The sequence below is a fragment of the Lolium perenne genome, chromosome 3 (genome assembly GCF_019359855.2).
Source record: "Lolium perenne isolate Kyuss_39 chromosome 3, Kyuss_2.0, whole genome shotgun sequence".
Classification (NCBI taxonomy): Eukaryota; Viridiplantae; Streptophyta; class Magnoliopsida; order Poales; family Poaceae; genus Lolium; species Lolium perenne.
In genome coordinates, this window is record NC_067246.2 from 68,272,439 (window position 1) to 68,289,750 (window position 17,312).

The 17,312-nt window shown below is 41.6% G+C and overlaps 1 protein-coding gene and 1 long non-coding RNA gene across 5 annotated transcripts; one reads left to right on the top strand and one right to left on the bottom strand.

Moving 5' to 3' along the window:
* Positions 1-1,953: 1,953 nt before the first annotated feature.
* On the top strand, positions 1,954-9,368 carry LOC127341601 (uncharacterized). 2 transcript variants are annotated; one of them, XR_007875666.2, is made up of 7 exons: positions 1,954-2,405; positions 2,487-2,785; positions 2,912-3,034; positions 3,639-3,769; positions 4,160-4,211; positions 5,217-8,046; positions 8,218-9,368. It is a non-coding gene; the product is annotated as an uncharacterized lncRNA (long non-coding RNA). The 2 variants fall into 2 exon arrangements; XR_007875667.1 differs by lacking the exon at positions 8,218-9,368 and having other exon boundaries at positions 1,954-2,396; positions 5,217-7,164.
* A 1,410-nt stretch (positions 9,369-10,778) lies between these two features.
* LOC127341599 (uncharacterized) lies at positions 10,779-14,653 on the bottom strand. 3 transcript variants are annotated; one of them, XM_051367460.2, is made up of 2 exons: positions 14,325-14,653; positions 10,779-12,584 (listed from the first exon to the last, which is right to left on the bottom strand). In XM_051367460.2, exons 1-2 carry the CDS (start codon positions 14,339-14,341, stop codon positions 11,201-11,203), a joined length of 1,401 nt encoding a protein of 466 aa, XP_051223420.1. In that variant the 5' UTR covers positions 14,342-14,653; the 3' UTR covers positions 10,779-11,200. The 3 variants fall into 3 exon arrangements, with proteins under 3 accessions (XP_051223420.1, XP_071684079.1, XP_071684078.1); XM_071827978.1 differs by lacking the exon at positions 14,325-14,653 and adding an exon at positions 14,188-14,240; XM_071827977.1 differs by lacking the exon at positions 14,325-14,653 and adding an exon at positions 13,503-13,616.
* Positions 14,654-17,312: the final 2,659 nt, after the last annotated feature.

Genomic DNA, 17,312 nt, shown 5'->3' on the forward strand with positions numbered 1-17,312 from the left:
ACCTTCGTTCTACGTGTTGCAAGGTTCGATAACAATTTAGGCTGCAGTGCGCTGGTAAGGAAAGGCAGCCTATATGTAAAACATTTCCATACAAAGTTGAAGTGAGTGTGCATGTACATATGTAATTGCAACCCTGCGGCACTAGGAGAAATAATCTGAATAACCAAATTGTCGACCTTGTTTCTAATATTTTGCATCACTAGTGTGCAAGACTGTCTACAACGCCAAAGTGGTAGCCCATGCATAAAACTCGAATGTCAAATAGCTACAGTCTAACTGTTGGACCTGCATCTCGCAGCCCCATCTTCTTCTACCTCTCTACCTCTCATGTGTCTCTCACACAGAATGGAGAAACTCAGAAACACACACACACACACACACTCACCACGGAGGGAAAACAATGGCTTTGCCACATGCATTTGTCTCCTTGGTATCACATAAAGAATACATTGTTGCTCTGCCCACTTGCCTCTTCATTAACACAATGCAAACTATATATACAAGTGCAAACACCTGACAGTATGCAGCCACTAGTGCCACAACTAACACACGACGAGAACAACTCGTGTGGCCACCTAGAATCACGCCACGATCCACACATGACTCGGCCCTCCACCATGCATGCTCTAAGACCTATTCTTCTGCTAGTAACAACTCAAACATGCAGCAGCTCACAAACTGAACTAACCTCCTTACTCACTCGACTAACTGAACATGGACAGCTCGTGCATCTGGTTCGCCTTGCAACTCGCCTGCAACCGCTTCACATCTCACCTGCACTATTTCCATCCCAAACCTGTAGTGCATACGCATCACACGTACAGCCACATGTCTTCCTTAGACAGCTTACTAGCTTAGCCTAACAATCAACCTACATGCAAACCAGAACGCATGTGCAAATACATGAATCCAGATTAATCCTAACACTAACTGATGAAAGAATACACACAGGAAGAATGAACAAGCAGCTAGAGATGGAATATTTACTACACGTCCAGTACATAACTAGGCTGCTCCTTCTTGGCTCTCAGGTAAGAAAAGAAAAGATGCCACGGAATCTATAACCCCCAAACCCTACCAAAACCCCCGAATCAACGCGCCACGCCAACCGCCAATGAAAAATCACCTATCAGAACCGCACGACCTCGGATCGATCCTTGAATCGACAGATGAACCCCAAATCAAACGCTCGAGTCCCCAACAAGAAATTGAGATCGAGTGGTCAAACCAATAAACACGGCACGCGTATAGGAGCTAGGGCTCACCTCTTCTCCGTGAGAACCTTGAAATTCGGCCTACAGAGCGCGGGCCTGGATCTCTCCTCCGGGCCGCTGTCGGTGATGTCGGAGAGGAATCGAGCGGCGGCGGGTAGGGTTTGACGGCGGCTTCGATCCGAACTGCGGCGGCGCGATTCAGTGCAGGGATCGTGCGCAGAGGGTGTAGAAGAAGCACGTATGTCGCAAGCGCCGCCGTCACCGGTGCGGGTGCGCCGTGGGGGCGAGCAGAGAAATTGGGGAGCCGGGGTGGGAGGAAGAGGGAGGTCGGACGGAGCTGCCGATATGGGAGGGATGACGTGGCACGTGCTTCCGTGGGATGTCTATCATAGTTTGCATCGAACGCAATTTTTAAGGATGTTTCTTTGAGAATGATTTTTTTTTTTAGCTCGGGCTGAGTGGAGGACGTTTTTTAACCTCTGCAAATTCGAGTTCAAAATTTTCAAAAAAATGTAAAAAAACAATTCGTTCATAATATTATAAATCATCAGAATAATAAATCTTGGTTTCGGCGCAACTGAATCTAAAGGTATAATTGATGCCCCCCATAGGGGGCCTCACAGCGATTAGCGCTTGTGAGCCGTCGGATCATCCCATCGACGGATCTCGGCCGTTCGTTTTTTCACCGCGTCCGTATAAAAGGAGCCCCCACGGTGAGAAATCCTAGCCACCACAGCTCGCTCGTCCCCAATCCCCACTCGCTCGTCTCCCCCAATCCCCTCCTTGCTCATCTCTGCCCCGCTGTGCGCCTCTCCTCCTTCTCGCCGCCGTCGTGCCTCCTCTCCTCCGGCTTGTCTCCTCCCTGAGCTCAGCAGGAGGAGGAGGACGTGATGCGTGTCTCTCCTCTTCGCCGCCGCCGCGCACCTCTCCTCCCGCCTCTGTCGCTCCTCTCTCCTCCGGCCTGCTTCTTCCTTGGCCTCAGCCGGTGGAGCACGACGTGCCGCATGCTCAGCAGGAGACGCCACCAGGGGCGCTTCCTTAGAGGAGTGGAGCGCGGATCTTCCAGAGGCCGGCGAGGCGGATGCTGCGGCGCCGTCGTCTTCAGCGGAGAGGAGCTCGAGCCACCGCCAGGCTGCCGCCAAGCCGCACCAGAGGAAGGGCCGCCGCTGCACCGCGGGAGAGGTCAAGGCCGTGAGTTTTTTCTTCCCCCAACTGAATTTTCTTGGCACGGTTTTTCCTAAATTTTGAGGCTATTTTCTTTTGTGCAACCAGCTGTTGTGTGTGGGTGATTCGCTGTTCCTACTGAGGAAGATGGGAAGGGTAGAAAGAAGGGATGAAGGAAGTAGAAGAGGAGACAATGGATGGGCGGGATGGAGCAGCACTGCACGTTGTTTGAATCGCCGCTACGTTCTCTCGTCGCCGGCAGGAGCGCGACAGTACTCAACGGGAGTTGAACGGGGTGCTGCTCTCCATCCTTGACCAAGAAGGAGGACATCAAAGCGCATCCTAACAAATGGTTCCGACTGACATAGCATATACATGCCCTTCTACACATATTCTTCATCTGGCAGGTTCATCTCCTCTCTTTCTCCCAGTTTGTATGTTTTGATGTAGAAAAATTATGCAGGCAAACTGTATGATGATATGTGTGTGTGGCCTGTAGTTGTTCATTTGGGCTTTTTTTTGCACGTTATCAGTGGTGAGTTGGTGCTAGTGATGGAGATGGGCACAAATACGAGTACTCGGTGATGTGTAGTCGGAGATCAGGCCTACTCCGTCAACAACTTCTCAATGATTATCATGGAAAAGCAGATCGAGAGGTAACAACAGATCATCCTTCCTCTAATGGATGAATCCATGCTTTGCTTGTGTGGCTATTGCACATATATATATTATTGACTGTTAAAGATTTGTTCTATGAATACTCAATTCCTCAATTTTCTGAGTGCTTGTGGTGCAAATATGGCCAAATGTAGCCTTCCATTGATGTATATGTACATATTGGTACTGAGCATGTATAGATTGGCACTCAGCAACAGCTAGATGACCTGCTACTACAACATGACTAATTATACATGGTTAATGATGTGCGTGTGAGAGAGGTGATAAAATTTTGATATTATGCAAATCACTTATCTCAATTATGTGATCCTAATTATACATGTTCAAATTATGCAAGTTTAATGATGAACCTACAAGAATCGCCATATACTTAATAGTTTTTTTTCTTAAAGCTACAGCCAGTACATTATGTTAACTCTCTCAACTATGTGACGTGCATATATGCAATCTATCACCATATATCAGCCTTTATGTATGGTGTCAAATCTGAAATTTTGAGACACGCATTGGTCCAATTGTACAGATTCTGATTATTATTAGTTGATGTCTGCATTTATGATTTAAGCCTGTTGTTCTTTTCAGGAGGCGGTCATTTCAGTATAGAGAGGTGATGGCTTGAGATTCATCACTGGCCACCTATGGCAAGTCCAAACTAGATACATCAACTGTTAAACCTACGTGGAAAAAGTAACGCTACACAAGATCTTTGCGAGGTGATAGCCAGTTCATATTCAGATGTTATTGTCGTGATTCTGATGCATGGCAAGACCTTTTCTTTTCTAAAGAATCATATCTGGTTTACTACTTCTTGGTTTCAGTCTTACCTCACCTGAATATTTCTCCTTTCCTATGCACAAATTATTTAGTTGGTTGAGCTACCCGTATTTGCTATAATCTCCAGTATTTTTTTCCTTGCTGCAACACGAAAGTAAGACGGTGATCAATATCAGATTGTTTATTTTTGTATTTGCTGCATAAATGGATATAGGAAAAATAGAAGTTGAAAATAACTAATGTAATGATGTGCTTCTTCATGGTTATTTCTACAATTTATAGTACAATGGTTAATTGCCTGATTTTCTATTAATGCACCAAATTTGCAGCTCGGGACAAGCAGGAGATGATGGGAGTGAAGGCACTCCCGTGTTTCACATGGTATGTTCTGAACTTAATTTCCATGGTTTATGGAACAGCTGAATATGTTATATATCAATACTACTATATTAGTATCTCTTTTCTTCAGAAAATTTTCTGTTCGGAGTGGCTTCATATGTTTTTTGAGGAATCCTTAAATTGCTCTAGAAGTTCCAAAAAAAAGTGGGTCTAATTCGTATCTACGTTTTCTAAGTTCACAAAAAAATTTGAATCTCATTTTGTTTTTGGAAGTGTTGTCTGAAAATATATGTAGGGACAGAGCAATTAGAAAGTCATGGAAATTTCAAATCAGATTTTTCGAACCAATGATCACTGCATTCACTTCCGTTCATCCCATGGTTGCATCTCAACATCTGTTATACTACTATGATAGCACTAAACACGAGCTGGTACTTGCTTGCATAGTAAAGCAGTCTGTTTATGAAATTTAGTTCATTTTTCAATGGTCATATATATTCAGATATATAAAACTTGAGCAGCAAATTATGAGAGCTGGTTTCCTAACAACAGTTTCCTAACAACTTCTATTTTATTTACTAAAGGCTGAAACACATGTTATAATAGATGGTTCACTAATTTCTATCTTATTCGAAATTTCTTAGAGAACCTGTACAGCGTATACAAACAAACAAAACATATTAATTTGAAGCTAATTCAGATTCTTAGAGGGCTAACTCACAAATGAGGATTTCGGTGTTGTTTGAGATTCTTAGATTCACTTTTTGCAGGTCGAACCACAAATATGGAAACTAATCCAAGTTATTTTTAAAATCTCATATTCGGTTTCCGTATCGCCGTATCCGTCTTGCTGTATTGGTGCTTCATAGCTCTTTGTCCAGTCTGCGGTACACTGAAGAGAGTATTCACTGTTTTCAGTTTTGTTAATTATGTTTCCAATGCCTTTGCAGATTACTATATCTTCTTGTAGTTTTCCTTCTGATATTCTTCAACTTTGATCCCGGTTTATTCTCACTTTACGTTGTGTCCCTTCTGTGTCTTACCCAGGATGTTTTGCGATCTGGTCGTACTGTGATTATTGGTCCTATGGCATGCCTCTGTCGTGGTTGCGAGGGAATGGAAAAGCAATTATAGGGAAATTATCAATTTTCGCTTGGTGATCATAGGCCATTCTTTGGTGTTTAGTAGTTTATGTCAAGATTGTAGGATACTTTTTTATACACCGGAGGAAGAGCTCGCTAATTTGGTTCACATCGTCATATATTTTGTTAGCATTTCATTTCAGAATATCTGATTTTCGGCATATTTTTCTGTAAAGATTACAAAAAAATCAGTCATTTGTTAAATATTGTCTTCTATAGTGCCAAAGGCAAGTTGAGCCAGAAGGCAAGCTTGCTTCTTTACATGTGTTTTTGTGGTAAAGCTTACAAGCAACTTCTGTCATGTGTCATCTAAAGAATGTTGCCTTCTATAGTTCAGTGAGGTGAAGCAACATACCAAAGTTGGTTGCTTCTGATATTTAAGTGTGTCATTGTACTCTGGTATTAGTGTGTTATTAGTAATTGCCAATCTGGAGTATATATTTGTTGGACAAGGTTGTATAATATATGGGCCAGAATATTCACTGGTTTGCAAAGCCTACTTATACAGAACTCATATTCATATTGCAGAATTATAATGTAGTTTCTTCACATGGATGTAGTTCTTCTGCTAGCATTCAGATACAGTAGTCAATTCTTTTGGCGACGTTGTAGAATATTGTAGCTGAACAGGTTTGCATATGTTCCCTGCATATATTTTTTCACATGCATGATCTGCAAAGTTCCATTTTGGTAAATAGCACCAAATTTACAGTCGAGTAGTTCAATCAGTGCGGTTCATGGCAGTTTTTTCGAGACCCCTCTTGAAAATTGTTTCTCCTCTTTATAACTTTGATAGACTCTTTTAGGATTTGTTGTTGTTTACTAGCACATTCGAGGGTGTGCGAAGATGCTCCATTTGAAGATATTGGATTGAAATGCTCTTTATTTCTTCTCTGTTATGCTCTTTATTGGATCGGAGTAATTTGAATTGGTGTTTTGGAAAATTTCACCTGATGGGTGCTAGGGAAGACCCATGTTCCAGATTCAGGGAATGACTTTGCATTGCTACTTCAGATGGGAGCTTCACCAGAGAAATCTGGTTGCTTTTGACACCACCATGTTTTCTCGCCCCCAATCTCTAATAGATTGGACTAATATGTGTGAATTTCATACTGGTTCAAGTTATTATTTTTAAGACAATCTCAGTGTACAAGTTGCACCTTATATATGTATTATCTCGCTTTACTTTGCTGCTGAATTCTTCTGTAGCCTATTCTCTGAGCTTAATTAATACATCATTTTACAAAAAAGCTTATCAATCCGAAAGAACTTTTGTCTTTTGAACTTCCTTTTGGAATGACTAGGTCCTGTGTGTTTTCACTTACTGGCTGAGACCAATTAGAAGGTAGAATATGTGTTCCTAAATGACGATATTGATTTCATTTCCTAGACGTTGAAACTTCAAACCTCTTAAACTCGGAGCTGCCTTTGGTTTAAACCTGAATATTTTGTGTGTTGTGTTTCCGGCCTATTTTGTTTACACTCGGATTCGGTAACACCCCATGAATATCAGATGGAGTTGAGATATAAAATGGATCAAGGTTTTTATTTTTCCCTTTATGCTACGAATGTTTGAGTGGACATACAATCAGATATTTATTGCTTGTTATTTTACGTAACTGGTTGTCTACTTATTTTGTACTACCTAGCTTGCGCTAATTTACTGCGTGATTGTCATTTTTTGTTTCTTGCTTCAGAGCACACTTTCTACTTATCGTGGTTTTTTCGTTTGTGAATAAGAAAGTTCCCATTATAGATACTACAAGGCTTTAGGTGTATGCTTTGATATATTCTGTCTTACACCTATACACAGGAAAGAAAGCAATGTGGTAAGTTTTAGATTTAGAAAATGGGTACAAAAGGATACATGAGTAATATGGGGATATAATCAGTATGGCTGCATGTATTACATTTTATTTAATATTGGATCTTTCGATTTTCATGCCATAATTTCTGACTTCCGCCTTAATATAGACACAAGGCAATAACGCAGTGGTTAATTATTTCCAAGTTTTAATTTCCTGTATGAGTAAGACCATCTACCTAATTTATTTTGGCCATCACAAATATTGTATTTTGCTTAGGAGATTACTGTTGGTATCAATATAGTGCTCTGAAACAATCTTATGCTACCATGAAATTGAATAGATGGCCGTATCGTAATTTAGTTAGCTTGAAACTGTTTTTTTTTTTGTTGTAAATGGGGCTCTTCAAATTTTCTCCACAACTCCTATTTAATAATTATCACTTTTAACAATTTGTTGCTCTGTTTGTCCTAATTTAGTTCTAGCAGCAACTTTTGTAAAAAATGTATTATCATATTGGTAGTAAATTTTATCGTTACATCGGCATGAGCTCCACGGGATCATGCGCCAAGGCGCACATTTAAATCTCTTCAATATCTTTCTCTCCCGGCGTCCCCCTGCAGCGCCTCTCACCCCGCTGGCGCGATGCGGGCATCCGCCTTCGTCAATTTCCCCGCTGCCGCGGCGAGTCAGGGTTCTTGCGTGGGTGGCTGCTGCGGCGCCGGATTTGGTGATGTCTCCATCCCCTCCCCTGGCTGCGTTTGCTCCACCTCGATGTGCCGGCGGCGGAGCATCATGGCTTTTCGAACAAACAGGTTCTTCGCCAGATTCGTCTACGAGGTACGCCATGCGGGCGCAAAGAACCCTACTGTGAGGCCTTGGGGCACCTATAGAAGGAGGACGGAGACGTTGTTCGTCGGCGAGAACACGGTAAAATATTCTATTGATCTGTGGTTGACCTTCCGTACATACTATTTTCAAAGTGCCAATCACATACCCGCACTTTTTCGTGCTGCATCCGTGGTTTTTTGATTGGATTGGATTCATGAATATTGATTCTAGCTTCCATGGTTTGTTGATTAACTCATATTGCTATGTCAGCCATCTGCCACAGAGTCATTTTGCCTTAAAAGTGGAAGATGGTACATTTCCTTGCAGCAAATACAGTTATCGCACAAGGGTATGATCCTCTACTACTCAGCAACCAGAGCTCACACATGTGCTGGATATGGTCAATGCCATAGATGTTCATGTTGGTTACCTCTTCAAGTTTGTTCTTTGATTCTAAAATTGGTTCTATGTATTCTACTATTTCTTCATGTTGTTATATAGGTAAGAATTATATACAGTGTAAATCCCTGATTTGTGCTCTAACATTGTCCATTGTAGTTGTTATCTTGAGAACGAGCCAATTATTGTGATGACTTTTTTTTTGGATTGCTGGTTGTTGCTCTGCTCTTAATTGGCAACAGTAAGTATGCATTTTGTATTCTATGGCTGGAATATGAGGTGGTGCGCATTTAGTTTTTCATTCTTTCCATTGTGTAAGAGTGGTTGCAGCCTTTTCATTTTGTCCAGAAGATTTATGAAGGATGTACCACAAGATTTATATGCAGAAATTTAACCTGATTTTTCCTTATTTTCAGTTGTAGTTTTACAACAGTTAGTGAGCACATTATGGGTTCATGAGTGGGCAGAGATTATAAAGTAAGATTGAGGCACTTTTTTTACCTGATTTAAGCAGGTGACATGGTGGTTTGATTATAAACATGGAAGGAAGGTAAAATGCTTTCTCCAATGGCACTAGATTATTATAGTGAGTACCTTACCAATTTCGTTGCTCATCATCATAATGCCCTTGACACAGATTTCTCTGTTAATTGTGTTAACAGAGCTTCTCTTTAATCTTCTATGCTTGCTAAAACTGATGGAACTTCGATTAGTAATTTTCTCAAATGATGCATTGGATCTGAGGTACTTGATTTCTCCATGTGCACTCAAGTATCATCTCAAGCCCATCGACAGTTTAGCTCATATAAGCATTGTGAAGTATTACTAAGTTGTTAGAAGCAGTAGGATCACTCCCTTTTCAGTAAAATATTTCAAACATCCTTAAAATAAAGGGAAACAAACCACATGCTCATTTATTTATTCATTCATTCATCAATCTAAACATATACACACTGGTATTTTCATAGAGTTACATACAATTTCACAATACTTGTGCTACACAAACTCTCTACTGGTAAAATGAGTGACGCTCTCTTCCTCCACTGCTTAATGAGTGACCCCATGTGTCGCCCCGGAGTATTGTTGGAGTATTGCTCTCTGATCATGGAGTCATTGTGTTTGAACAACTTTGCTTTAAACCTGAATGGTACCCCCTCCATGTGTTTAGCTAATGTAATCTCTGAACAATGTGTTCATGTCCCTATTGTAATATATTTTCCTATTTTCTCACTTGTGTTTGGCACATTTCTCTACTTAACTATCTGTAATTACCTCTCTGATGGTCAATGGAATGTTAACCAATCATGTTTCCTCTATATTATGGTGGTTCTCAAACACGTTTGGTAGAAAAGGAATGCTTTGAATATTTGTTATTGTTTACAGTCTCTCTGTATGTTCATTCAGATTCTCCCAAAGTGCTGAGGTACCATTTAAGATTATTTGAGTCATTCTATATATCATATACATTTGCCCTTATCTTCTTTGGTTATTTTTATTTGTTCTCATTTTCTATGGTGGCTTGAAACACGTTTTTACAATCTAAATATTATTTGTTTATAAGATAAAAAAAATGTTAAGTCAGATATAGATATTTGCTTTTGTACTTCGTTCTGGAACGCGATGCCTTATTCATATGTCTATTCTTTTGCACTCCACATTTTCTTATATGTTTCAACTTCACGAGATAATGACTTTGAACTGGGTAATTTAAATTTACAGATATTATCATTTTTTCACCTGATTTTTACTGTTGTTATACAAGATGTGAAATCCACGGGATCGTGCGCCAAGGCGCACATCTAAATCTAGTAGTAATGAACGGTACACTAGTATCTCTATTTTGTCATTTTATGAGATTTTATTGTTTTTACTGAGAGCTAAATATAATGTATTTCGTTCTTAAAATTTATACTAACAAAATACAATATTGCCTCCGGGATTTTAAAAAAAAAACTTTAAAAACAAAAGTTTTGAAAATTGATTACATGTAACCTGGACTACACTTGGGGTTTCCCTGTTTATTTGTATTTCAAAGACATTTTGTTATCTCTCCATTCCTGATGCAGTTTCGATCAAATTTAATCTCGATACATGTATATTTATACACTTTTTAGTGTGTATGTTTGCTCATTTTAAAATAAAGCTATGTCAACTAATTTAAAACGGAAGGGTCCTATTTCTCAGTTGCCTGAAAATATGGTAATTTTCAGTCACCTAAAAATGATTAATCAATTAGCTAGACAAATAAAGACATGTCCATTCGTGCCTGTACAAACGAGTGGCATTCGCTATCCAGCGACGTGCTGTCACTTTATGGCCGCACTTACAAACCACATCTTCGTCGAGTCTGATGTTGACCAAGACTTGAGTGGCTTTGGACAGCGTCGTCATCGATTTATAGGATATTCTCTGTTACACGACGATGTGGAAGATGACCCGAAATCATGACGCGAGCGAGCATCATGGATGTACATGGGCACAAATGTATGTGGCTCGAAGCTTTTCCGAGTTACCAGGCACGGACCGACGGACCTATAAGTTCTATGAGCAATACATATCAGTGACTCAAAGTCAAGTCTGAACAAGATCTCAAAAACTACAGATTATAGTCACCCTGATGAACTGTTGATAAAACGGCAAATCTGGATATGCCAACTTGTCTAAAATTTGACAAAATTTAGAGATACATCCAAATTTTGTCAAAACTAAGATAACTATTTTAGGACGGAGGGGGTATAACAGCACAGGCAAGCTGCATATACCATACAATGCAACCGATGAGCTGTTCAAGTTCAGGCAGCTGGTTTCGCCACAAAAGTTCCAAGGGGCTATATGTACCTTTGCACGCGTTCCCTCATTTCAGTGAAGGGGTGAACCATAAGAATGAATGTACTCCTGGGCGCCCCTGCAAGTACATGTCTTGCTGATTCTGCGCACCGAGTGTTTCGAGGGCTTCCACGAGTTCCTTGGTCCCATGCTCGAGGTTGAACGCGCACAGGTTCATGTAGCTGTCGATGAAGTAGACGTGGTTCGACTTCACGTTCGGATGGTCCTTAGCGAGGAGACAGAACGAGCTGTAGCGGCTGACAAACAGCCCGAATTCCCCAATGTCATTAGTCCTCTCGAAGGAAGATGTCCCCTTGTTCAGGATCCACACCACAAACTTGCTCTCAGATTGACGCTTAACCTTCATGAGATCACCAGCTGGGGTCTCCACCAGACAGTTTAATTGATTTGGATCCACCAGCGGATCCACCAGCTCCAAGTCGTCATACAGATATGGAATACCCATCGGGTCATCCTCATCCGGGCCGAAGTTGTGATGCAGATTTGGATACACCAGCGGGCCCTCCTCGTCCAGCTCGAAGTTGTCATGCAGATATGGGCCCCCCATCAGGTCATCCTCATCCGGCGCGAAGTTGTGATGCAGATTTGGACCCAACAGCAAGCCATCCTCATCCGGGCCGTCCTCATCCGGGCCATCCTCATCCGGCTGGTCCTCCATCCAGTTGTCATACACATATTGATCCCATATCGGGTCGTCCTCATCCAGCGCAAAGTTGTGATGCAGATTTGGATCCACCAGCAAGCCATCCTCATCCGGCCATGCACTGGGTGGCTCTGCCCACAGCTCGACCGTACCATATATGTCAATGGTGTAAAGTTGACTTCTGTGCTTGAAGACATCTATCAGGACGTGTTTTGAATCAACAGATGACCAGCCTTTGCTTCCTTTGCATGTCACTTTGTATCCTTTTTGGTCGCCATAGATGACAGCAACGCTGAAGTTACTCTCACTCATGTCAAGCAACACGGCTTTGGAGAACAGCTTGCATCCAACTGGGGGGAGTTGGAACTGAGCGCTGCTGATTGGATTAACCAGCTGGATGGTTCCCAGAGTCGGGTTGAAGAAGACAAGCCAACCATTGGAGGAACCAACAGGAGTCCACGCGGAGCCACAGATCGTGGCAATACTCAGGATGCGTATGGTTTCATTCTTTCTTTCAGGTATGCTGAAAAATTTAGCATCCTCGAGCATCTTTGTGGGGAGCATCAGCCATGGGTCTACCCTTGGATTGTTGGATACATCCCTGCAGGCACAGACACGGTTCCACGAGGTGCATACGGCACGGAATCTGATATAGTCAGGGATGGCAAGCTTCCTTATGATTGTACCAACAATATCAGTCTGAAGATTAGCCCAATCAGCCATCCTAGCAGAATTAACTTCCGGAAGCCTGAAAAAAATTTAGCTGTCACTGGACATCATGCATCTATGATAACAAATACGAAGTAGTAAAGACAACCACTTCTACCAGCAAGTTTTTGAAATAATTTAAATGGCCAAATATGTCCATAAAAGGTGCTTCTGGGCAACCTGGGAGTTGAAAAACTTTCTGATATGTACAGCTAAAGGTCAAACTACACATGTACATTTGTGGAAATAAAACAAAATATGGCTCTCATCTATTTGGGTTCTGATTAAAGAAAAAAAGTTGAAAACCTTAGTACTGGTGAAGCAAGTTATGCTGTCTTACAGGGTTCAGCAAAACATCGAGCAACTTTGATAACGAATCACAACAAATGCTTTTTCACCATCCCCCCAAAAAAAGTTCTTTCACCAGACTAGCTAACACGGAGTAGCAACAAGAACAATATCAACGGTTGATAACAATCAAAATGATGCTTCATGAGATAATATTACAGTTCGATATAATTGATTAAATATCATACGGTCAATTAACCTTACAAAACTAATCTCAAGGACAAAAATGAGCCAATTTAAAATTTGTCAACAAAGTAAAAAAAAAAAATGTACACCAATTTCAGGCTATCACTCTCATCAAGCAGATTAAACGCCATAGAGCTAAAGATAGGACGAAAACATGACAAGCCCATTAACTATGCTGGTGACATGCTTCATACATAATTTAACTAATATGTGAATACACCCATCGGCAGTGCCAAAGGATACAGCAAGTGACCATTTTCAGACCATTCTTATGAAGAAGATTAAACGCATAGAGCTCAAAACTGTATGAAACATGACTAACCCATAATTATGTTGGTGGCAGGTTTCATACGTAACTTAACTATGTGAATACACCCATCGTCCCATCGACAGTGCCAAAGCATATGGTAAGTGATCATAGTACCTTGACACCTTTGCAGACATCCTACTTATTACAAATTCAGCAGTTGCAGGGATCAGAACTCAACTACAGTAGCATGACGGCCTCATAAATCAAAACTTGAACAAATTGAAGAGGGGATGACATGCCCTGGTGCCTTGTAGCTAACTGAAGACAAGATACCAAAACGTATTAAACGGGATCGAGTAATTCATCAGTGAACCTCCAAATTCAAAATCAAGGAGAACCTGTGTTGCGAGGTTTAATAATAATTTAGGCTGCACTGCTAGGAAAAGGTAGCCTGAAGCGAGTGTGCATGTGCATAGGTAATTGCAACCCTGCAGCACTAGCAGAAAAAATCTAAATTTACCAAATTGTCTACCTCGTTTCTAATATCTTGCATCATTAGAGTACGCAAGACTGTCTGCAAGGCCAAAGTGGTAGCCCATGCGTACAGCTCGAGTTACAGCCTAACTGATGAAAGAGTACACACAGGAAGAATGAACCAGGAAGTCAGAGATGGACAACCATAGTCGCCAGCACTAATCCCTTCGAAAGAGTGCACGTGAATTCTCGCTAGTACGCCATACCAAAAGATGCGCGGAATCGAACAGCAAAATCTATCGAAGGACAGAGAAAATACTATAACCCTCAAACCCTATCAAAACCCCGCAATCAAGGGCGTACTGATTTGGCAAGTGAAAATTACCTACAAGAACCATACGACCACGGGACGGTCCTTCACCCAAATCAAACGCACAGCTTCCACCCAGAAATTGAGATCGACCGGTCAAACCGTGAACGGCGCGCCTTAAGGAGGATGTCAGGATCGAACAAGGGCCTCACCTCTTCTCCGTGATCATTTGGAAATCCGGCCTACGCAACGCGGCCCTAGATCTCTCCTCCGGGCCGCCCTCGCCGATGTCGATGTCGATGTCGATGTCGGAGAGGAATCGAGCGGCGACGGCTAGGGTTTGCGGCGGCGGCTTCGATCCAGACTGCGGCGACGCGATTCAGTGCAGGGATCGCGCCGGGAGGGTGTTAGAGGACCACGTATGTCGCAATCGCTGGCGGTGAAGGGCGCCGCCGGCACCGGTGTGGGTGCTCTGTGCGCGGCCGAGGTGAGGAGAGAAATTGGGGAGCCGGGGGTTGGGAGAAGGAGGACGGACGGGGCTATGGGAGGTCTATCGCATGGAACTCATTTTATATTTCAAAACATTTTTTACCGATGGATTATGCATCAAACTGATTCTATATGTGCCAAAAAAAACATTTTATATTTTAAAAAAAATTGTTTACCGATGGATTATATGGGCCACTAGCTAGAGGATCATTGACTAGAGCGTGTGATTGCATGCACTATCCAGTTTAATCACAAGACCGATTTCTTGGGACAAATTATATAAATTTATTTAACACCTCACCTCACTTCTACATTGGTGGGACAAATTATATATATTTATTTAACACCACACCTCACTTCTACATCGGTGGGTCTTTTATGCACGGGTTTTAGGCGTGTATCTTTGGATTTTTTTAGGAAGATCGTAAATATTTATTTTCAATACTATGTTGGCTGGATCTGATATCATGTGGAATTGTGTGCACTAGACAGCTCAACAACAAAAATGTTGGAAGAGACTAAGCAATTATATTCAATATAGAGGGCATTAGAACATGGTTTGCTGGTGCATTTTGCAAATAGACCTTGTAGAGTAATTAAATTGGGCAACTAATCCTTCTCAAAACCTTGGTCTCTTTCCCTTGCCTTCTCATCTCTTGTACATATGTACCAACCCATTGAGCTACAAGTTAGGGTTAGAGAAATTTGCTCCATGCCCACATGTACCACTTAGATATCCCACCTCTCCCTCTCTCGTGTACCTAGTTGGAGCGTTATTGAACAACAACACCCATCCTCTGAAATTGTCGTGCCTAGCAAAATCATCAATGCTAAGGAGTTTTGTTTTGTTGAGCCTCTCTTTTGTTTAAATTGAGATCATATTGAATGATGTTAGTGCTTGTGAAGTTGCAGAGATTTCGATTAAGAGATGCACTCTCTGTTGAAGCATTCATACGATAATATCTCTTGGCTTTATGTCATCTGTCCCAAAATCTAACCACTAATTCTCTTCGAAAGAGAAATAGATGGTTGATACGTTGCAAACGTATCTATCATTTTTATGTTCCATGCTTGTTTTATACCAATTTCTATATGTTTTGTTTCCACTTCGTTGCATTTTTATGCATTTTCTGGAACTAACCTATAAACAAAATGTCATAGTGTTAGTTCCTGTTTTCTATTGTTTTTATATTTCAGAAAAATTGTACATGAAATATTCTCAGAATTGGACGAAGTCAAAGTTCCTATTTTACTGTCACGAAGACGGAGTCCAAAGGGGAGACGGAGAAGAGTCGGGGGTAGCCACACCACCCCTAGGTGTGACCCACCCCCTGGTCGCGCCTACGTATGGTATGGGCCCCTCGGGCGTCCAGCAACCTCGCCCTTTCGCCTATAAATTCACATCCTCGGAAAAAACCTAAACACCTGAGCCTCCATCCATGAAAAGTTTCGTAGCCGCCGCCATCATCGATCCTAGTTCGGGAGGGTTCTGAACCTCTTCATGGCACCCTGCCGGAGAGGGAGATCATTACCGGAGGCCTCTTCATCACCATGCCCGCCTCCGAAAATGTCTCCTCTTTATGCTTCATGTTTAGATCTTGTGAGCTGCCTATCATGATCAAGATCATCTTTATGTAATGCTACATGTTGTGTTTGCTGGGGTCCAATGAATATTGAATACTATGGTTGAGTTGATTATAGACATGTTTATATGTTATTTGTGATCTTGCATTCTCTCCGTTGCTAGTAGATGCTCTGGTCAAGTATGTGCTTGTGACTCCAAGAGGGAGTATTTATGCTCGATAGTGGGTTCATGCCTCTAGTAATATGGGAGAGTGACAGTAACTCCTAAGGTTGTAGATATGTAGCTGCTACTAGGGAGAAAATAGCAATGCTTTATCCAAATATAATTCTATTGTTTACTTTACATACTTTACTTAATGCAATAATTTGTTGCTTGCAACTTAATACCCAAAGTTGTTCGGATGATATCCTGAGGGTGCATTATTAGTCATAGATGCAGTTGGATTACGGTATATGAATCTTGTTTGTATTGCCCAAATGAATCTTATAGTAATCATCTTGTCATATATGGTCTTTATTCAGTCAATTGCCCGGCTGTAATTTGTTTACCCATCATGTTATTTATCTTTATGGAGAAACACCACTAGTGAACTGTGGACCCCAGTCCTTTCTTTTACACCGATAAAACCATCTATTGTGAATACTTGTTTTGTTTCTTTACTGCAAATTCATGTTCTCTTTATTTCACTGCAAACAAACATCTCTTTCCATACTATACGTCTAGTCCTTTGTTTTCAGCAAAACCAGTGAGATTGACAACCTCACTGTAAGTTGGGACAAAGTATTTTGGTTGTGTTGTGTGCATATTCCACATTGTTGCTGACACCGGTAGTGCGCCCTGCCAAAGTCAGCCAGCGACACCTTCAGAAGTGATTTATTTCTCCTACTGGCCGATTAAACCTTGGTTTCTTACTGAGGGAAAACTTGTTGCCGTGCCCATCATACCTTCCTCTTGGGGTTCTCCAACTGCGTGCTCTGCACAACATCAAGCTCTTTTCTAGCACCATTGCCGGGGAACTGAAGAAAAAGTTACACCATAGATATCGCCAACTCCCACGGCAACTGCAAACTCTTTTCTATCGCCGTTGCCGGGGAGAAAGAGGATTTCTGCAAAGGGAGTCTCTCAT

Bases quoted from the DNA above. Each gene is read 5' to 3' on its own strand.
- LOC127341599 (XM_071827977.1), bottom strand. From the start codon at position 13,522: ATGTCTGCAAAGGTGTCAAG. The intron at 12,585-13,502 runs GTACTATGATCA...AATTTTTTTCAG, and splicing joins ATGTCTGCAAAGGTGTCAAG to GCTTCCGGAAGTTAATTCTG.